The sequence below is a fragment of the Bos indicus genome, chromosome 16, assembly GCF_029378745.1.
Source record: "Bos indicus isolate NIAB-ARS_2022 breed Sahiwal x Tharparkar chromosome 16, NIAB-ARS_B.indTharparkar_mat_pri_1.0, whole genome shotgun sequence".
Lineage (NCBI taxonomy): Eukaryota > Metazoa > Chordata > Mammalia > Artiodactyla > Bovidae > Bos > Bos indicus.
Genome location: NC_091775.1, coordinates 40555248 through 40578769, shown reverse-complemented (window position 1 = coordinate 40578769; position 23522 = coordinate 40555248). Strand labels below are relative to the sequence as shown.

Genomic DNA, 23522 nt, shown 5'->3' with positions numbered 1-23522 from the left:
TTTCCTAGAAAAAAATATAATTTGTTTAAACTTATAGAAAAAACAGAAAACCTGAACAAATCTATACTTATTAAATATATGAAATCACTAGCCCAAAGTCTACTTATCAAAACTGTCCATAAGTTCTAGATGATTTTACAGGTGAGTTCTACCACTCAGTTAACATTCACACCCTACCTTATACAAAGTGTTCCAAAGAACAATAAGAACTTTTTTCTACTTCATAACTTTAGTTATGAAGCTAACAGAACCTTGATATGAAAACTAGGCAGGGACAACATAAAAAAGAACATTTATGAGCCAATTTCACTTATGAACATAGACGCAAAAAGCTAAATAAAATGGCAAACTTAAGTCAGGGACACATAATAGACAATGATACATCATAATTTAATTAGGTTTAATCCTAGGAGATCAAGGATGGTTTACAGTAAGAAGGCCTATTAATATATTTCACCACATGAATAGATTAAAAAAGAAGGTCATAGAGGGGAAAAAAAAAAAAACCACTCATCCATGACAAAAACACCCATTCATGATTAAAACAGAAACTTCAGCAACTAGGAACTCAGGGAATCTTCTTTACTTGATAACGGGTAACTATCAGAAAGCACTTAACCATAAAAATGTGAAATAATTTTCTTTCAAATCACGAACAAAACAAAGATGCCCAATTGTACTTAATATTGTACTACTAGAGGGCCTAGCCAATACCAAATTATCAAGATTTCAGAGGAAAAGATAAATGGCAAAAATGCCTGTATATTCTTGCACAGATAGAGGTCAAGTGAAGTGGTTGAAGAGCTTAATACTTTCTGACAATTCTAGAATTCCAGGATACCTAGATTTTTAGAAGCCCGGAAATTTCTTATGTTCATGTCTTTTGCTCTCTTTGCTGGAAAGGATGTGGAGAAAAGGGAACCCTCTTGCACTACTGGTGGGAATGTAAATTGATATAGCCACTGTGGGGAACAGTATGGAGGTTCCTTCAACAACTAAATAGAGAACTACCATATGACCCAGCAATCCCACTCCTGGGTATATACCCTGAGAAAACTATAATTCAAAAGGTCATATGTACCCCTATGCTCCCTGCAGCACTATTTACAATAGCCAGGACATAGAAACAAGCTAAATGTCCAATGACAGATGAATGGATAAAGAAGATGTGGTGTATATATATATACACAACGGAGTATTTCTTATCCACTAAAAGAAACAAAGAAGTGTCATTTGTAGAGATGTGGATGGACCTAGAGTCTGTCATACTAAGTGAAATAAGTCAGAAACACAAATACCATATTTTCATGAATACATGTGGAATCTAGAAAAATGGTACAGATAAACTTATTTCCAAGGCAGGGATAGAAACATGGATGTAGCGAATGGACATGTGGACACAGGGTGGGGGGTGGGGGAGGGGAGAGTGGGACAAATTGAGAGATTAGGATTGATGTATATACACTACCACGTGTAATTAGATAGCTAGGGGGAAGCTACTTTTATAAAGCACAGGGAGCTCAGCTTTGTGCTCTGTGATGGGTGGGATTGGGGTGGGGATGGGAGTGGAGAGAGTTCTAAGAGGGAGGGGATATATATATATACACATAGATGATTCACCTCACCATACAGCAAAAACTAACGTAACACTGTAAAGCAATTATATTCCAATAAAATAGAAGAAAATAAATCCATAATTGTATTTTGTCTAAAAAGATGCTCTATCATTATCTGATTTTTTTTTTTTATACTCAGCAGTTTTATAACCTTAACTTTCTAGGTTGATCAAAGATTCAAATTTAGCTTGACTTCCTGTGTGGCAATTATACTGCCCACTCTGCATCCAAGCAGGAAGGCTGAGCACACCCCTGAAGACTGCTTTAGGACTTTCTGACTCCCCACTGCTCCGAGGAAGGTATGTAAACAGTACTGAACTTTGCCCCTGTGGAGGACACAGTACTTGTCTCTCCAGGAAACCTTTTTATTCTTTATCATTTTCAGTGTCTTTTCACCAGCTGCTCTCAAATAATACTAATAACAAATTAGTATTTAAATTAAAATACTTTAATAAAATCTCATTCTCAGTATTTGGCAGGGGAGTTATATTAATTTTCTTTTCCCTTGATTCTTTAAACGTTCTGTTCTTGTGGTTTTTCTAAGTATTTTTGTACAATGAGTCACTCTGAGCAACTGACTGGGAATGTAGAAAAAAGGCTCCCTGCCCCCCTCTCCCACCATTTTGATTTACTGTGTGATTGACCCTGGGCCAGTCACTGAACCTAATCAAGGAACTCCATTCATTGCTAAACCAAGATAAAAAGCCTGGAGAGATGGGTTAAAATTAGATCCTGCCACCTAATGACTCAGTTTCTTAATAACTGACTCACAGAAATTAATTAGCTTTTTCCCGTAACAATTTCATTTGGAAAAGGTCTTTATTATTTTTGCCTAGTCGTAGTCTTTTTATGTTTCTCTATCCAATTCTCTCTTCCTTCTCCATTTGTTTACTTAGTTTCAGTGAATAACCATGGCACTCCACAATAATTAGCCCCAAATTCAGGGATAATTTTGTGATCCCAAAGTCTCTGAGATACATTCTTATTTATGAAATGGTAATCATAGTACTCTATCGTTTCCCTCACAATTGCTACAACAGACAATGAATGTGGACAGTGCTTTGAAAAACTGTAAAGAACAATATATTTGCATTCATCTTAAATGAATAATTTTATTTACTGATGCAAGAATTTAGTCAGAATACCTGATTGGGTCTTAAGTGATACTAATCCATTGGACACTACTAAAAATTATATCTGAGTAATTTATTTAAAAGTACAGAACAATAAATGCAGAACAAGGAAGACTTTAAAGTAACAAAACATAGTTTAAGAATGACACAGGTGCCTGCTTAAGAGCAGGAAATTAATACTTGAAGATCTTCCTTGTTCTAAGTTTAAATCTTTTGAATCCATAACCTATGGTAAAAGCTGAAAATACAAAACAAATGAAAGGAAAACTCAAGAGTTAACAAATTTTAAGGTAGGACCAAAAGAAATCTTGCAAATATGGTCTCTGGATCACATAGAAATTCAAAGAAAAAAAATGTGAAGACATAAGCTGCTTCATTTTCTTACCTTTGTTCTGTATTAAAGAGTGCAAAGATATGCTTGCTAGACATAAAGCTTTTTTCCACATCCCGAACTTTCAGGTTGTCCAAGGGAAGCATATACTTCTTTTCTTTTTCCTATAGAGAGAAAGAGAGAACTGGCTTTAATAAAAGATCTTGAAGCATGCCCACAGCCACATATCACCTGAGCTGGTCAGCATTTGATTACAATATTTTGATACCATCATACACTACTTTGACACCAGCTACCAAGGAACAAGGGCTTCCCAGGGGGCTAACTGGTAAAGAAACCTCCAAGCAGGAGATGCAGGTTTGATCCCTAGGTCAGGAAGATCCCCTTGGAGGAGGACATGGCAGCTCACTCCAGTTTTCTTCCCTGGGGAATCCCATGGACAGAGGAGCCTGGTGGGCTACAGTCCATGGGGTTGTAAAGAGTTGGACACGACTTTGCAACTAAGCCATCAAACCATCACCAAGCCACACCAAGGAAGAAAAATCATTGGAGACAGGAGATGCCAATGGTTCTCAATATATGGGTCAGAAGAATGACGGGAGGGAACGTGCAGAGGAAGAAAGGGCTCAGGGATGGAAAAAACATATGGTCTTCTATCCTTTCTTTCTCATGTGGGTCCCCTTAGATGTTTTAAAATGTTAGTTTGATATTAAAAATTTAGCCATCTGTTAATATTTAGCAAAAATGTTCTGGTCCTAATTCAATGAGAAATGCCAGATGGATTTCATTTCATATTTTATTTGCAGCCTAAGCAGTTTTGATAGCCAGAACCGGCAGGAGACTGGAAGCACAAGGACCCTAATATGAAATATTCCCTATAAACTATGATAAAGCACAGAAAATACTTCTTTCATTCAAGTCTAGAATAAAATGTGGGTCCAGGAAAAAAAAATGATGCCATTAAATTGTCAAACTCTTTGGGGAGAATAAACACCCATTAGAAGTGAATTGATATTAACTAGAACAAATTCTCTTCTAAAATTAACAACTCTTTAGGAAGAAAATGGACATTTGAGAGGGGAGGTCTGCAAATGGAACCAAACCAATCTTGGTTAAACATATTGGATGCCAAAGAATTATTAGAACATTTACCTTTATGGAGTGGCCCAGGGACAATATTATCGCATGCATAAATATCTAACAATCAGTATAATAGGAGACAGCCAAATATTCAAGTTTAGGAAACCTAGTCAATATTTGGGGCATTTTAACACAGCCCTTGTTAAACAGTAGTCCTCTGTATATCTCGGGTGACAGTCCTGAGAAATACCAGGCCTAGATTTCAGAGGAGAAGAGCATAGAGATTTAGCCATGACTTAATACACAATATTAATGCTTATGAGAAATACATGCACCATACAGATATGTTTGACATAAACTTTATTGTTCTTTCAGCTCCTACAGTTCTTCCTTGAGAATTTGTCTATGCTCAGTAGTGTGGGGCAGAATTCTTCTATGTTCCCTAGCCAGCTTGCGGGGGCCATGCTGTCTGCAGACATCAGAAAATGTTATTGCAAGAACTATCACTGCCTTTGCTTCTTGAGAAACGCTGGGCTGGAAGAAGCACAAGCTGGAATCAAGATTGCCGGGAGCAATATTAATAACCTCAGATATGCAGATGACACCAGCCTTATGACAGAAAGTGAAGAGGAACTAAAAAAACCTCTTGATGAAAGTGAACGAGGAGAGTGAAAAAGCTGGCTTAAAGCTCAACATTCAGAACACGAAGATCATGGCATCTGGTCCCATCACTTCATCGGAAATAGATGGGCAAACAGTGGAAACAGTGTCAGACTTTATTTTTGGGGGCTCCAAAATCACTGCAGATGGTGACTGCAGCCATGAAATTAAAAGACGCTTACCCCTTGGAAGGAAAGTTATGACCAACCTAGATAGCATATTCAAAAGCAGAGACATTACTTTGCCAACAAAGGTCCTTCTAGTCAAGGCTATGGTTTTTCCAGTGGTCATGTATGGATGTGAGAGTTGGACTGTGAAGAAAGCTGAGCGCCAAAGAATTGATGCTTTTGAACTGTGGTGTTGGATAAGACTCTTGAGAGTCCCTTGGACTGCAAGGAGATCCAACCAGTCCATTCTAAAGGAGATCGGTCCTGGGTGTTCTTTGGAAGGAATGATGCTAAAGCTGAAACTCCAGTACTTTGGCCACCTCATGCAAAGAGTTGACTCATTGGAAAAGACTCTGATGCTGGGAGGGATTGGGGGCAGGAGGAGAAGGGGATGACAGAGGGTGAGATGGCTGGATGGCATCACCGATTCAATGGATATAAGTTTGAGTGAACTCCAGGAGTTGGTGATGGACAGGGAGTTGGTGATGGAGTTGGTGATGGACAGGGAGGGCTGGCGTGCTGTGATTCATGGGGTCGCAAAGAGTCGGACACGACCGAGCGACTGAACTAACTAACTCCTAAATTAGTCAGGGGGAAATTTGGGCAGAACACATTAGAATAGTGAGGCAGAAAGGAACAGGTGACACAGGAAGCTAAAGGAAGCTGGTTGAAGGACAAAATGGCTGTCCTAGAAGGCAAGGTCTTCAAAGAAGATAACAAAACAGACCAAAAACAAATTGAATGGCAGTGAGAGAAGTGCAAGAATAAATATAAAAAAGCAAAGCACTGTAAGAAGATTCCAATATTTCTTTTACAGAAATTAACAATAGCAAATACAAGGATATTCTAAATAACAAAATGCATAATTTATGCAAATGAAGCATCAGAGTTGGGCCTAACTTTAGACTATTTTAGGACACAATTCTAAGAGTCAAGGTTGTAGCCTGAAGGAAAAGCTACCCAACACATAATCAAATGAAAACGCTTGAGAACCAGGGAACATTTTTGTACTGGATGCTTTTCAATGCCCTAAATTTAAGCAGTTGGATTTTTTTAATGCACATCCTATTTAACCTTTTGAAATGATGGATTTGCCTTCTAATGGGAAATCTGCATTTCATTGTAAAGATGGAACACAATGTCCTTGGCCTGTTTTCTATAGAAGTAGGCTCTCTTTTGTACTACATTCTTTAGCATATAGTAGAGACCAAAACTCCAGCAAGTTTTCATCAGATATTAAACAATGGAGAAATACACATATGTGCAGACAGAGAAATATAAAAAAACGTAGTTTCATTTCCAAAGAACTAAATGTCATTTATCTAAGACTTTTGAGGACATATTGCTAAATTATTTCCTAATCAAGAGTTTTCCAGACTGACAAAAAAAGAAGAAAAAGAAGATTCAGACTAATTTGTTTAAAGTTGTTAGTCAGATGGAGAATTAAATGCGAGAACCATGAAGCTATATGTCATGGATATCTCTAAAATTTTCAGTCCTTCTGGGAAGGTATGATGTTGTACTAAAATAACATCTTAAATATGAAATAGTTGAAATAAACAAAAGAAACAGAGGAGAAAGGGTAAACAAGTATAATTTCTAAAATATAGTGAATCTTAACTACCTTAATTGAGACATTTGTTACATATTCTTTGTTAACTCTATAAACTTTCTAATAATTCACTGTTAAATATGGTAGCCTCCAGCTAAGGTGACTACCATGTTCTTGAAATGTAGCTAGTCAAATTGGGATGTGCTTAAGTGTTAAATACATACCAGATTTCAAAGATTTATTATGAGAAAAAGAATGAAAACTATATCATTAATACTTCTATATCAATTATATGTTAAAATGACAATACTTTGAATATATTGAGGTAAAGTATTATTAAACATAATTTCATCTGTACTGTTTTGAATGCAGCTGTTGGACAATTTTAAATGACATATGCGGCTCACGTTAACTTTCTACTGACAGTGATGAGCCCATGTACCTATCATCACATTCCTTCCTCTCACCCATCCAGTTTTCCTCTTCTGACCTCCCCATTTCTGCCATCAGGTATATTTATCCTTCTCCCAGTCACCCAGTCTGGAACCTCACTATCACTTCTGACGTATTGTCTTCCATCGCCTTCTTTATTACAAGACTATACTGCATGGTGTTTGAAGCATTTGTCATAGCTCCCATTGTTTGACATTCCCACTACATTAATTCAGGTCCCTGGCATCTCACAAGCCTGCAATTATAAATGGCCTCCTATCTAGTCTTTTAGTCTTGTACTTCCTCTAACATCACCAGAGAGGGCAATTTTCTTAAACTACTCTGTCAAATTCATTCAGTTCAGTACAGTCGCTCAGTCATGTCCGACTCTTTGCGACCCCATGAATCGCAGCATGCCAGCCCTCCCTGTCCATCACCAACTCCTGGAGTTCACTCAGACTCACGTCCATCAAGTCAGTGATGCCATCCAGCCATCTCACCCTCTGTCATCCCCTTCTCTTCCTGTCCCCAAACCCTCCCAGCATCAGAGTCTTTTCCAATGAATCAACTCTTTGCATGAGGTGGCCAAAGTACTGGAGTTTCAGCTTTAGCATCATTCCTTCCAAAGAACACCGAGGGCTGATCTCCTTCAGAATGGACTGGTTGGATCTCTCTGCAGTCCAAGGGACTCTCAAGAGTCTTCTCCAACACCACAGTTCAAAAGCATCGATTCTTCGGTGCTCAGCCTTCTTCACAGTCCAACTCTCACATCCATACATGACCACAGGAAAAACCATAGCCTTGACTAGACGGACCTTTGTTGGCAAAGTGATGTCTCTGCTTTTGAATATGCTATCTAGGTTGGTCATAACTTTCCTTCCAAGGAGTAAGCGTCTTTTAATTTCATGGCTGCAATTACCATCTGCGGTGATTTTGGAGCCCCCCAAAATAAAGTCTGACACTGTTTCCACTGTTTCCCCATCTATTTCCCATGAAGTGATAGGACCAGATGCCATGACCTTCATTTTCTGAATGTTGAGCTTTAAGCCAACTATTTCACTCTCCTCTTTCACTCTTATCAAGAGGCTTTTTAGTTCCTCTTTACTTTCTGCCATAAGGCTGGTGTCATCTGCATATCTGAGGTTATTGATATTTCTCCCAGCAATCCTGATTCCAGCTTGTGCTTCTTCCAGCCCAGCGTTTCTCATGACGTACTCTGCATATAAGTTAAATAAGCAGGGTGACAATATACAGCCTTGATGTACTCCTTTTCCTATTGGAACCAGTCTGCTGTTCCATGTCCAGTTCTAACTGTTGCTTCCTGACCTGCCAACAGGTTTCTCAAATTCATTATAGACCTTCAAAACATTCACAGTTCTCCATTATTTATGGAAGAAGTTCCATGAAACTTCTTAATGTGAAATTGAAAAACACCTACAAATTGGTCTGATCCTGACTTGTCAATATCTCCTTTACTCTTTAGTAGGAAGTCTCCATTTCAACCAAATACACATTTGCCAACAGTCCTTTCCCAGCTTGATATACTCTTTCAACTCCCTATATACCAGTGTACTATCTAGAGTGCAGTTCAAGTTCTATCGTCTGTGCAAAGAGTTTTTCCAGAGTTTTAATTCTATGTCTGTATTAGTATCCCCTCTCTCCTTTCAATTCACACAACAGGTATGGTTTATTTTATTCACTTTAAATTATAGGTACGCCTTGGAGATATTACAGGTTTAGTTCCAGACCTCCACAACAGAGCCAATATCATAATAAAGCAAGTCAAATGATATTTTTTTGGTTTCCCAGTACATATAAAAGTTATGTTTATACTAAATGGTAGTCTATTAAGTGTGGAATAGCATTATGTTTAAAAAAAAAAAAAAACAATCTACTTACCTTAATTGAAAAGTACTTTATTGCTTAAAAATGCTAATCACCATCTGACAACGCAAGGTTGTCAGATAAAATGAGGTATGTGTGTATATCTTATATGAGACATCTTCATCTTGCAAATGCATTAATTTAAAAATTTCTGTCAAGATTGTTCATTTGGAACTCAGAATGTTCAGTTAATTTTATTGTTCAAGTAGGTTACACTTGCAAAGAAAAGCAAAAAAGTAGAGAATGTTTCTTTTTTTGGTAAATAAACAAGGAATAGAATTTGGTATTTTAAACATTTTATCTTTAATAGACATTTTGGAGGAAGCATTTGCAAAATTCTAGAGGAAGAGTTTTTAAATGTGGATCAAGAAAAAAATTTTCTGTGTAAGTTTCAAAAGCTTCAAAAGCTGATGCCACTCATTCAGCACCATTCTTTTCTTCATTTTAAAACATAATACCTTTTCTTTTCTCAATATAAGATGGTTATCAGTACTACTGGTTCAAGATTGAGAAAGATGTATGACAGAGCTGTCTCCTGTCACCCTGTTTGTTTAGACTATATGCTGAGAACATTATGAGAAATGCCAGACTAGAAGAGTTACAAGCTGGAATCAAGACAAGCAGGGAAACAACCTCAGATATGCAGATGATACCATTCTAATGGCAGAAAGCAAAGACGAACTAAAGAGCCTCTTATAAGGGTGAAGCAGGAGAGCAAAAGAGCCAGCTTAAAACTAAATATTAAAAAAAACTAAGATTATAGCATCCAGCCCATTATTTCATGGCAAATAGAAGGGGAAAAGGTGGAAGCAGTGACAGATTTCTTCTTCTTGGGCTTGAAGATCACTGCAGATGATGACTATAGCCATGAAATCAGCAGATGATCGCTTCTTAGCAGGAAAGCTATGACAAACCTAAGACAGTGTGTTGAAAAGCAGAGACATTACTCTGCTGACAAAGGTCCATATAATCAAGGCTATGGTCTTCCAAGTGGTCACATACAGTTGTGAGAGCTGGACTGTAAAGAAGGCAGAGGCCGAAGAATTGATGCCTTCAAACTGTGGTGCTGGAGAAGACTCCTGAAAGCCCTTAGACAGCCGGGAAATCAAATCAGTCAATCTTAAGGGAAATCAACCCTGAATATTCACTGGAAGGACTGATGCTGAAGCTGAAGCTCCAGTATTTCAGTCATCTGATGCAAACAGTCAACTCATTGGAAAAGTCCCTGATGTTGGGAAAGATTGAGGGCAGGAGAAGAGGGCATCAGAGAATGAGATGGTTGGATGGCATCACTGATGCAATGGACATGAATTTGGGCCAACTTTGGGAGATGGACTGGGACAGGGAGGCCGGGCATGCTGCAGTCCATGGGGTTGCAAAGAGTCGGACGTGACTGGGCAACTGAACAACAACAACCAGTACTATTTGTATGGAAGGCATCAAAGATGACAGGGATTCTTTTTTCAAAGACAGAGGGAATATGAGAGAGTGTGTATGTGTGTATTTTCCTTGCAATAACTTGCCAAATGTTAGAAGAAAGAGGAGAAATATTGACAGAATAGGCCGAAGAAAGGAGGCTTTAATGTGTAAGAGTGCGGTCTGAGGTGGAAGTAATTAAACTATGAGTGACATAAGCAGAGGCTCAATATTGAGGGAGATGGGAATTAAGATATAGCCTCACAGTATATGTTCACTGACCTTGAAAGGAAACAAAAGGATCAATATGGGACAGATGTGGGGCCAGCAAGTGTCCACTGATAACCTCTAGCTTGCAGAGCACCATCAATATAACTTGGTTGCTGGAAGAAGCTATAGTGAGTATGAGGAAAGTGTTCAGTGTATGGAGGAATAACTCCTGAATGTGCAAAGGATTGGAAAGTCTTTATATACTTGGTGACTCATACATACAGAGTTTTAGAACTTGGGGAATATTCAAGTGGCCTTGGTTTGATAACTACACTGAATCATTTTACTTGTGCATCTTTCTCACTAATGGTGGTTTAGTTGCTAAGTTGTGTCCAACTCTTGCGACCCCATGGACTGTAGCCCACCAGACCCCTCTGTCCATGCGATCCTCCAGGCAAGAATACTGGAATGGGCTGTCATTTCCTTCTCCAGGGGATCAAACCCGGGTCTCCTGCATGATAAGGCACCAAAATCTTCAAGGATAAGACTGCGAATCCCTCCTCCTTTCTATATATTACAATGCCTAGCACAGTGATCACTGAAATTTATGTAGCGTAAATTATAAACATTTGTTGAATTAATTTGAGAATGTCTAATAATTAAAGTCAAATGCTGAGTAAAATATTTGGATAGTTATATATATTTTGATAATCAAATTAAAATTCTATGGAAAAAAACCTGTATAAGATGCTTAACTGTCATTGCTTTTGATCATTAAAACTTTATAACATTTAGACTGACTACCATGTTTATTTTTACCTCTGCCTGTGTTTGTATTGCTTCTACTTGCTAGGAATGTCTCTTTTCTGCAAGAAGGCAAATACTAATGATCTTGAAATTTATGTGAAGTGCTACCCCCTCCATGAAGCCTACTCTGATGATAGCAAGTCATAGACCTCTATATAGTTTTCAAATTTTCTATAATTTTTGTCATAGGCTATATAGAATAACCCTGGAGAAGGGAATGGCAACCCACTCTAGTATTCTTGACTGGAGAATCCCATGGACAGAGGAGACTGGCGAGCTACAGTCCACGGTCACAAAGAGTCAAACAGGACTGAACGACTGAGCACACACACACATATAGAATAAAACTGCCTATTTATGTTCAGCTTGCCTCTTCAAGTAGATTGGAAGCTACTTGAGGGTAAGGACTGTGTTATAACTCATTTACATTTAACAGCTATTATACTGTTACATATATGGATATTGGTTAGCAAAATTTTGATTGTTGATGATACATTACAAATAAAATACCAACATGATGGAATTTTACTATTATGTTGTACCCGTACTATTTTTACCATTATGTCTACCTATGTGCGTGTGTGCGTGCACGCATTCAGTCATCTCCAGCTCTTTGCGACCCCAGGGACTAGAGCCCACCAAGCTCCTCTGGCCAAGGAATTTTCTAGGTAAGAATAGTAGAGCAGGTTGCCATATCCTTCCCCAGGGGATCTTCCCAACCCAGGGATCAAACCTGTGTCTTCTGTGTCTCCTGCATTGGTGGGCAGATTCTTTACCACTGAGCCACCTGGGAAGCCCCATGTCTACCTATACTCTTATGTTAAAAATGATCCAAAAAGATGCGATATGAAAACTTATTTCTAAGTTCTCAAAAACTGATTTTGAATTAATTTACAGCATTTTGCTTAATATCATACAGTTTATTAGGTAAAGTTTTACTAACCTAGAACAATATACTTGATTTGATTAATAAAAAATCTTGTGGCCTAAACATATAAATATACTGTGACAATCCAATACACTTCGAAACAATACAAAAACAAAATTCAGCAGCTATGCTGATCTTAGAGGTACAAACTGATACAAAGTTTTAAAAAAAATGACAGAACATAAAGGAGACTAGATTATAAAAGACTAGAGAAAAATACATTTAAAAGATAGTAATGGCACCAAGTATATCTTTGAAATAGGTAATAATGGTTCTAAATCTATTTTTTAAATATGTGAATTTTGTTATAATTCTTCACTGGATTGCTCTAACATTTTAAAACATCATGGCATACGACACAGCAATCCCACTGCTGGGCATACACACCAAGGAAACCAGAATTGAAAGAGACACGTGTACCCCAATGTTCATCGCAGCACTGTTTATAATAGCCAGGATATGGAAGCAACCTAGATGTCCATCAGCAGATGAATGGATAAGAAAGCAGATGAATGGATAAGAATGGTACATATACACAATGGAGTATTACTCAGCCATTAAAAAGAATACATTTGAATCAGTTCTAATAAGGTGGATGAAACTGGAGCCTATTATACAGAGTGAAGTAAGCCAGAAAGAAAAACACCAATACAGTATACTAACGCATATATATGGAATTTAGAAAGATGGTAATGACAACCCTGTATGCGAGATAGCAAAAGAGACGCAGATGTACAGAACAGTCTTTTGGACTCTGTGGGAGAAGGAGGAGGGGGATGATTTGGGAGAATGGCATTAAAACATGTATAATATCATATACGAAACGAATCACCAGTCCAGGTTCGATGCAGGATACAGGAAGCTTGGGGCTGGTGCACTGGGATGACCCAGAGGGATGGTATGGGGAGGGAGGTAGGAGGGGGGTTCAGGATGGGGAACACGTGTACACCCGTGGTGGATGCATGTTGATGTATGGCAAAATCAATACAATATTGTAAAGTAAAAAAATAATAATAACAAAAAGATTAAAAAAACATAAATAAAAGAAAAATGTAAAAAAAAAATCATGGCAATTTCTCAGGCTAATAAATAATCTGATTAGAAAAAGATTCCACAATAGACTAGCGGAATATTTCATGCTGCGGAGGATAGCTGTGTCTCACTAGAGGAAAGATTCTTAGTTCTGACCGTTCCTCTTCTCATACTTTATATCATGTGCATTCTCTATAACACATTTTTCATATTGTATACTCCTAATTTATTAAATGCCTCTTGTCCTACTTGAAAATTGACATTTATTTGTTCTTTCTCAGTGTTGTACCATTCTGCTAGCAACATATGGAACATTCCTGTGACACAACTACACTGACAATGTGTGAAGGCCACAGAGGGGGTACTGTGGTGCCAGCTGAAGGAGGAGACAGAATGACGGGGCAACCAAGAACCTTGTCCGAAAACAGGGTGGTAGCCCACAGATCAGTACAAGTTGAAAAGATCCCTCATCCAGAGGTTCTAAATGTTTTTTTTCAGAATCCTGAAAACTCATGAGATACTGTGGAACATTCAATTATTATGATTTGCTTGCTTCTCCAGAGACAATAATGTTGATCAATATTCTTTCCCCAACAATGTTTTCTTTTATCCCTGGTACACTGTGGCCAGAATGTTTGCAAACAAGGAAACTGGAGACATTATCCTGGGTTTCTGGGTGGGGATCAGGGCCAAGAAAAATGTGATGTCCCCGTGAGTAACTGACACAAGAGTTATGAAAGCATACATATTCTTCATGCTTCCTACTCTCACCTCATCTCATTTTCCAAGATGACTTCAGAGTAAATTCAATCTCAACACACCCACTGCACCAACCACAGTACTCCCGCTTTTCAGGAAAGTCAATGCATTTTCACTTTCCACATGGGACACATCTAGTCATACCCTCTTGTCTTCATCTAAACGCTTTCCTCCACTAAAAATACTGCTGCCTATTTGCCACTCTTGGTTCTCTTCCCTCAAAATTCCTGCAAAAGATTATCTGGCTCAATGTACATTTTTTCTTTTTCTTCAAGTATATAGATCTCATTTCTCTATCTTTCTATCTTTTCCTTTCCCATCCTATTTGTAGACTTATTTTCAAGTCAATGATATTCTTTAAAAAATTCTGACATCAAAGCCCACTATATTAAGTAGATTAAAAAGTGTAGCTCTTTTCTCATAGGAGTGGGGCTATGAGAAAACCTGCCCATTAAGAATCATTGTCTCCTGACATTTCTGCTAAGAAATGTAGTCGCAGTGACCAAGGACAAAGGTCCGTATAGTCAAAGCTATGGTCTTTCCAGTAGTCCTGTACAGATGTGAGAGTTGGACCATAAAGAAGACTGAGCACCAAAGGACTGATGCTTTCAAATTGTGGAGAAGATACTTGAGAGTTCCTTGGACAGCAAGAAGATCAAGCCAGTCACTCCTAAGGGAAATCAACCCTGAATACTCTTTGGAAGGACTGATGCTGAAGCCCCAATACTCTGCCCACCTGATACGAACAGCCTACTCACTAGAAAAGACCCTGATGCTGGAAAAGATTAAAGGCAGAAGGAAAAGAGGGCAACAGAGGGTGAGATGGTTGGGTAGCATCACCAATTCAATGGACATGAACTTGGGGAAACTTTGGGAGATGGTACGGGACAAGGAGACCTGGTGTGCTGCAGTCCATGGGGGTCACAAAGTCAGAAACAACTTAGCAACTGAACAACAACAACAACACAGGCCTGGCTCTTTAGATCCTATTTTCAGAATCTGGTCCACCTGCCAGCCTTATTCTCCAGATGTCCCCACAGTGCCAGGGCTCTCCTCTCACTTCCAGCCAGAATTTGAGTCACCTCACTCCTTTAAGTCCCCTACACCAAGTAGTTCCATCCAGATCCCTGTGACTTCTAACTGGGCAAACTTATCTCTCAGAATCATGGATATAATCTAGCAAGTCCTTCTAGTTCAAACCACTCATGCCATGCCTGGCTTGCCTGATTGGGCACTTTGATGTGTCCACCAAAAACTCATGCAAGTATGCAGTGCTCCTGAAAGAGCAAAAGCCCCTGGTATGGCCAGGCACAGCATTCAGGCCTCCTCTACCATTGCTGGGATTCCTTACACCCAGATCTGACCCCTCGACAGAACTCGTGTGCTTGGTTTGTACGAAATGACTTTGTACTTTTGTCTCATTGTCTAAGTGTCCAAATGTTCCACCTAAGTGTGTTCATGCTCTGCCTTTCCAACTGCAAGGTAAACTAAGGGAAAGAGCAAATCTATTACTATTATTACCTTTATTATTACTTTTGTTAATCATTTTATGCAGCTTGCTCCTCTTCTACTCTGCAACTATGTCCTGACTTCCTATCAAAGCATCAAGCCCTTGAAGGAAGCAACTGTTTCCTTTTTATTTTTGGTTGCATGATTGACATTCTACAAAGTGCTGAACGCACATATGCCTGAGTCCCCTCTTAGGCTGGCATGGTGTTCTGCTTATATTAAAGACTCAAGAGACAATGACTGACTTATAAAATAATCAACATATCAAAGAAAAAGGCTATAAAATATTGAGAATACCATACTACTAGTTCCACATGCTGTTGAAAACTAAAATCTGATGTTTATTGCTATTAAAAAGTTATAACTACAGAGATGTACAAAGTATGAAACTCATAAACTACCCATATTTTTAGTTGGGCTTTAATATCCTTCTTTAATCTAAATTAAATTTTGAGTAGTAAACAGACTTTGTGAGCCAGCATGCTGCTAGTAAATATTACTTCTTTAGATTTTTCTCTTGGGCACTGAAAAAACTGTCCATGTATACCTTTGATGAGCTTCCTTGGAGGCCCCCAACACTCCACAGTTTATATGTATCAGCTTCATGGCTGCCCCTCTGCATGTACTCAGATCCTTAAATGGGACTACACACTGGAATATCTCTATTGGGTAATGGGAAATATAGTATATTTGCCATTACCCAATTGGACTCTGCTCTTTTCCTAGTTCCTTCTCTTTCTTTAGAGTCCAATTAAGTCTTCACCTCCTCCAGGAAGCCTGTCTGGCCATAAAAGCCCACTGGAGGGCTCCCTCCTCCATTCTCATGGCATTCTTGGGCAATACCACTTTTTTATTTGTTTTTTGCACTTGGTGTGTGTGTGTGTGTATATATATATATATATATATATATATATATATATAGCTCTATAATTTCAAGTACATCTAGTACCCTTAAAATGTTGACTCCTTTTACCCCTGACTAAAAAAGTACTTTCACAATTTGAAAGTGAGAACATTAATGATTTTATTATTAAATGTTTATATTTAATTAATCCTTATATTTAAAGCAATATTCATGAGTATTTGTACATACCAGATTGACAATGTAAAAGACAGATTATAATGAATGCACTAAAGAATAAATTTCATGGACTTATGGTTAAGCATAGCAGATTGATTGCATGCATATACAGCCTCTCCCTTCTCTGAACCTTCTATGATACCAGTAAAAGAATAAAAAAATAATAATCCACAAGGACCAAAAAAATAGAAGGGGAAAAAACAGTGGACAAGAGATTTCCCAAAGGCTTTGTAAGAGAGAAAGCAGACAGAGGAGTATTCATTAACTTTCAGGCTTCCCTGGTAGCTCAGCTAATGAAGAATCTGCCTGCAGTGCGGGATACCCAGGTTTGATCCCTGGTTTGGGAAGATCCCCTGGAGAAGGGAACTGCTACCCACTCCAGTATTCTGGCCTGGAGAATTTCAGGGACTGTATAGCCCATGGGGTCACAAAGAGTTGGACAGGACTGAGTGACTTTCACTTTCACAGAAAAGAGTTATCTCCTCCTAACACCTAGACAGGGAGAGAAGGAGAAGCCAACCCATTTGGGTCCTGTCTTGCCCTTGGAGGCACTGGTACCCAACATGAGGGGATACAGTTATGGAGCTGACGAGGACAGGATCAGATAAAGCCCTATCCAGAACAACTGATGACATGGGGCCCCTCCCTCCCAGTATGGCAGCCCATTCCTAAACCCCAGCAGGAGACCAGAGGCTTTTCCCTACAGAAAAAAATAATACAAAAGAAGTTCTGGATCCAGGGGACAGCAAATATGGGATAAAAACAAGAGAACTTAGTGAAAATCTTTATACTGAAATATTATCCCTCAGTCCCCTTTCCTGCCTTCTCCCAGAATGCCAGCAACCAGATGGATGCCTATGCCTCTGTCAGGCAGGATATTGACTGTTCTTCTCTGGGAAGCTAAATAAGATTCAGAGAAAATGCTTTGTATTCTAACATTTCAAGGAAAAAGCCAGCTTGCTACTTGATCATCTTATAGGGAGATCCATATTCCGCAAGCCTCACTCACACATAGAATTTCCAAGTAACTGAATGGTACAAAAGCATCAGGGATATATATATCACAGCTATTAACTGAAGTGGATTCTGAGGATGGATTGTCTCGATACCCACTCCAATTCCCTCGTAACATTTGAGTTCAATTCAAAATTCTCCTTCCCTTCCCAACCTTGCTATTACAGCGGGGGCTCCAGATAAGACAGTGTCAACCCATCTGATGCGCTCATGCCAGACTTTGATTCAGAAGTGAGTCACATAGGAAAGAGGCAGAGACTGTGGCACGGGTTTTGTTGGCCTGGATCATGGCAGAAGTGGCATGGCTCTGGATCCAGAGGCTGTATAATACAGGGTAGCTTCCTGACTGTGAGGCCTCCACACTGGTCGGGGCAACAGGTCCCTGGCAACCTCAGTTCTGAAATTTAATTTGGAGAACCATTCCTGGAAACTCAGACTATTTCTGGAATATTTCCCCACCAAAGGTTCTTTGAGCAGTATATCCCATTTAATTAATGTTTTTCTGCTTAAAGTAGCTAGAGTAGATTCTGTTGTTGATAATTAAGAACTCTGAAAATACAGTAGCAATATCTAGTCATCATGTCTTATTATGTCTTAGCAAAAATGAATACCCAGTAAAGCAGAACAATAGCATTTCTCATTTTAATAGTCATTAAAAAAAGAAAAACTACACGAACTGATTATTAGCATGAATATATATGAGTGTGAGCATGAGTGTGAGTGTGAGTATATGTGTGTGTGAGAAAGGGGAGGGCTATGAAGATATGAATTTCTAGGACTTTTCACTCAAGGAAAGAGTCTTTAACCATATATATATCTCATATATATATGATATATATATCTCATATATATATGATATATATATCTCATATATATATGATATATTTATCTCATATATATATGATATATATATTTCTTATATATATAAGAAATAACGTGTATGAGACATTTTAAATTGAAAATTCAAAGGGTAGGTGAGAGCATTTGAGCACCTCCGTAAGAAATAAAATAAGGCAACCAATGTGAGTAAAACAGAAAGAAAAATTCCTGGCTGTGTGAATGCTCATAAACTACTACAACTACCTCTATAATTAACTGCAGTGAACTACATGGGTTCAATTTTCTCTACTAGTAAGCTAAGTACAGGGACTTTGTATTTTATATCTTTTAAGTTACTAGGAAGGAAAAAATGTACTAGCAAGGCAAAACATATTGCAAGCACTTTAAAATTAGCATATTTCAAATGCTTAATGGTCTCATTTCCTCACTTCTTTCTTTGTGCCAAGGTAACACAATTTATTTATTTTTTTTAAAGAGAAAGTTGCAAGTTTGGAGTAGTGACTAGTTTACATTAAAAAGGTACGTGATATGATATGAATTCCTGGTAGTAATATCCCTCAATTTTGACTTCTGTGGCTGCACATTAAGTTACAAAGTGAATTTAAGAAACCCCACAAACTATGAAATTATGCTTACTTTGTAATGCTTTCAAGTGCATATTAATCACATAGAACTCTACATGCATAACCCTTGGAGTATAACTGTATTAAATAAAAGTGTTATTTTGGCTAAGTATACCATACATGTGTAAAAGTTCAACTCAATAAAAGTACCTTGTTTACAAATGCCGCATAATTTTTACTTATCTGAGAAAAATGGAGGTCAAGAAGGCATATACAAATAAAATCCTCTGACAATTCCCAGAACTCAATGGTTTAAACTTTACTCCCAGCATTTGTCACTAAGCAACAAACAAAAATCAAAGCTTAATTTTGCCCTCTCTCCCCTATCATCTAAGCAAAGAAACATTCAAATACAGGCAACACCAAGAAAAAAGCAAGAAGACTAAGCAGTCAACCGATTAGTGAGCTTTTCTGAAGTCCTTTGCATTAAATCCCTCCACTGCTTTCCACTGATATTAACAGGATTCAGTGAGGTTCCTTCTGAGGGAAATGAAGGAGAGCAGACTGGAGTACCCTGTCCTCTGTACTTTAGTGAGAGTCCTTCTCCCTGTGTCCTAGGGAGTGTTGATTCAAGATGGGAACAGGGAAAGAGGGGCCCCTTCCACACGTCTTCTGAGATGCAGCCTTGGACTTGGACAAGATGACACTTGGCTGCATTGCTCTGAGCACAGCTGGTGGTCTGTGTACTGCTATTAGCTCAAATGCATGTCTATCCAGAAACAGGCTTTTGACAAGGGAAAGAGAACTGGAATAGTTCTTATCCATTAATCCTAATCATGACTCCTAGTCTGGTCTCTGCGGGAAGGGTGATGAAGAGAAAAGTAGTTAGCACGGAGAAGGAGAAAGGAGCAGGAGGAGGAAAGACAGAGAGATTTAAATGACTTTTAGAAGAAACCAAAAGAGTACTCTCTGCTTTTGCTGCATGCACAGAAGGCTCTACCCCCAGACTCTGAGAAACAACGACCAGTACGTCAAGGGAAAAGACATACGCAGTTTGGAATTAAGACACAGGGGTTTACATCTGAGCTCTAGCACTACCCATGTGAACCTAGGCAAAGAACCAGATTTCTGCAGGCTTATTTTATCTCCGTATGTTGATGATAATTCATGCTTCACAGTGGGTATGATGATTAAATGAGATCTTGTAGAAGTCTGTGCATTCAGAGATTCCTAATATTTGTTTACCTTTCCTTGGGGATCATCTTATTAGCCATCATCTTCCCACCAATAAACATAGTAATGTGGGCATCAACATATTTACTACAGTAAGCATTGACACTTGTAAGCTATAGAACTGTGAGGGAAATGAGTTAATTACATGCTCAGGAGCTAAACACACATTAAACAATGTGTTTATCACGTGAATAATATCGAGCTGGGAGAATGTCAAACAGAGAAACAATATCAACAACTCTGCTGATTTTAAACTCTGTTGAATTTAAACTCTGCTTTCTTACTCAATGAAGGCTTATAAGAAATCCAGAACTATCCAACTATGTCCATATCCCGAGAGAGGAAACGTGACTACAGGCTAAGGGTGATACTAATTCCTCTCCCTCACTCCCACAATGGATTACACTGAATAGATCAAGGAAATGACTTGGAGGGAGTACAAGTTCTGAAAGAAATACAAAAATGAAATTCCATAATTAAAGAATCATCTATCTGTAATACAAATAAACTCTCATACTTTAAAAAATGTAAACAAGAGTAGCAAAACAAGCTAGGAAACTAAAAAGTAGGAAAGGTTTGTTTTCTTTCCCCAAACATCTTCTATTTAAGTAGTTTCTCTATGGGTTCCACACCAAGATGGCCTGGGTTGACTGCTTTATTGCTGCTTAGTTTGTAAATTCCCCCCTCTGCTACATCCCCAAGAAAGCTCTCCCTCCCATTTGTCCTGTATATTACCAACTAGATTTTAAAAGCCAAGAGTGGGGGCTCTGTTTACCACTAGATTGCTGATACAAGTAGATGTTAATACTTAACACATGGTGATTTATGATGATATCAAACTCACCTCTACTATGTCTTGTTATGCTAGACTTTGTTTCATGCATGATTACATTCATAATAAATTAATGTCAGCTAGAAAATCAATTATTATTAATTCTTCCCAGATAATATATTTGTATGTTTATTTATTTTAAATATTTATTTATTTGGCTGTGTGAGGTCTTAGTTGTGGCACTTGGGGCATTAACTCTCTAGTTGTGGCATGGGGCTTAGTTGCTGCAAAGGATCAAACCCATGTTCCCTGCATTGCAAAGCAAATTCTTTAGCACTGGACCACCAGGAAAGCTCCCTTTGCATTTTTTAATAGAAAACATAAGGGAACTTTGATATCCAAACAGTCAGGGTGAAGAATACTGGATTAAACTGGGTACTTCAATTCTTCTACCTGAAAGGACTGAGTCATTCAAGTGTTTTAGTTACTTGGTAGGCCTGAGGTCCTTGAGCTGCCTTTAAATCATTCTAGTAGGGAGCTGCCTAGTCCAGGGCTGGACCAGAAAACTCTGGCTGCATGTATACCTGTGATGGATTCATTTTGATATTTGGCAAAACTGATACAATTATGTAAAGTTTAAAAATAAAATAAAATTAAAAAAAATAAAATAAAATAAATTACCTTAAGGCATGGGAAAAAAAAAAAAATAAAGCAGTATATTTAGGGTAATTTTCTCCAATTAGTCTCCTGACCCCCAGAGTCTGTGAGGTCTTGTGAGAATTAAAAATAACATGTGGTGCTGGTATTTAATAAAAAACGAAGATCATGGCATCCGGTCCCATCGCATCATGGCAAATTGATGGGAAACAATGGAAACAGTGACAGACTTTATATTCTTGGGCACCAAAATTACTGTGGATGGTGACCACAACCATGAAATTAAAGACACTTGCTCCTTGGAAGAAAAGCTATAACAAACCTAGACATTGTATTAAAAAGCAGATATTACTTTGCCTACAAAGGTATGTATAGTCAAGCTATAATTTTTCCAGTAGTCATGTATGGATGTGAGAGCTGGACAATAAGAAAGGCTGAACACTGAAGAATTAATGCCTTCAAACTGTGGCATTGGAGAAGACTCTTGAGAGTCCCTTGGACTGCAAGGAGATCAAACCCGTCAATCAGAAAGGAAATCAACCCTGAATATTCATTGGAAGGACTGATGGTGAAGCTGAAGCTTCAATACTTTGGCCACCTGATGGGAAGAGCTGACTAAATGGAAAAGACCCTGATGCTGGGGAAGATCAAAGGCAGGAGGAGAAGGGGATGACAGAGGATGAGATGGTTGGATGGCATCACTGGCTCAATGGACACGAGTTTGAGCAAATTCTGGGAGATGGTGAAAGACAGGGAAGTCTGGTGTGCTGCAGTCCATGGGGTTGCAAAGAGTTGGGCATGCCTAAGCTACTGAACAACAACAACAAATCTAATAAAATTAGTAAAACTTTTCTGAATTGTCACTTTATAAGTGAACACTGGCACTCACTTTTAGTGCCTGTGCACTAAAGTGTGCACTAAAGTGTGCACTAATAGTACTTTATGGAATACTAATGAAAAAAAAGAGCAGAGACACATGTCAACATATCAATTAGGTACATTCCTTCAATGGCATCACAGTGCCCTGGGTGGATGGAGGCTTCATTTCAGTAGGATAAAACTTGCAGGAGGATGGTGGTGGGGTCAGATAGCACAGGGTATACTGATCTCAAAATACCCTATGCCTGGCAGTCAGAGCACATTCCTGTTGACTAGCTAATGAGGTTTCCCAAAAGGTCATCATATCTCATGTAAATGTTATTTATCAATCAGAGTTTCTCGGTAATAGAGTTCTGTTTGAACTTGATTGGCTTTGTTTTTTTCAAGTAGAATGATAAGCATAAGCTATTTATATATTTGTAGATATTTAAAATAAAACAATTTTGTACTCATACATAAGTAATATTATGAAAAAAATGTTTGTCTATGTTCATAACTGATGAGGTTTTTTTTCTTTAAAGGGTGTTTGCATGTTACCCAAGTTTGAGAAACACTGGGTTAGGTAAAGCATGTTTGGAATTCTCTTAAAAGGGGTAACATGTTCAAAATAGGTACAAACAAATGACCTTGACTTATAAATATCTTGGAGCATAGCTTAGGGATTGCTTTAATTTCTACTTGCCCTCAGCAGGACTGGGAGAAAAAACACAATTCTGGCTCTCAGAACCTGGGAGGCCCAGCCTTGGCTGGAACATATATTGAGTGTCCTTGTGGGGACTGTTTTTCTGCTCTGTGTTTCAGTTTCACTATAAGTAAAGCAAGAATAATAATACACAAACGCAATCCTTAAATTAAAAAATGAAAATAAATAAATGTAACTTTATGGGAACAAAGGGGCAATAGATGAAAAAAGCATTTTCATTTTTTGAGAAAAAGAAGGTACTATTTAAAAGAGTAACTCTGGAAA

General features: G+C 38.3%; 1 protein-coding gene across 8 annotated transcripts in view; it reads right to left on the bottom strand.

The window, feature by feature from the left end:
* DNM3 (dynamin 3) overlaps positions 1 to 23522 on the bottom strand; it is a 646555-nt gene that overhangs the window by 176037 nt on the left and 446996 nt on the right. For all 8 annotated transcript variants that reach the window (XM_070768173.1, XM_019976685.2, XM_070768169.1 and 5 more), the window contains one exon: positions 3135 to 3244. In XM_070768173.1, coding sequence (XP_070624274.1) covers positions 3135 to 3244 — 110 coding nt within the window. The remainder of the gene's footprint in view (positions 1 to 3134; positions 3245 to 23522) is intronic.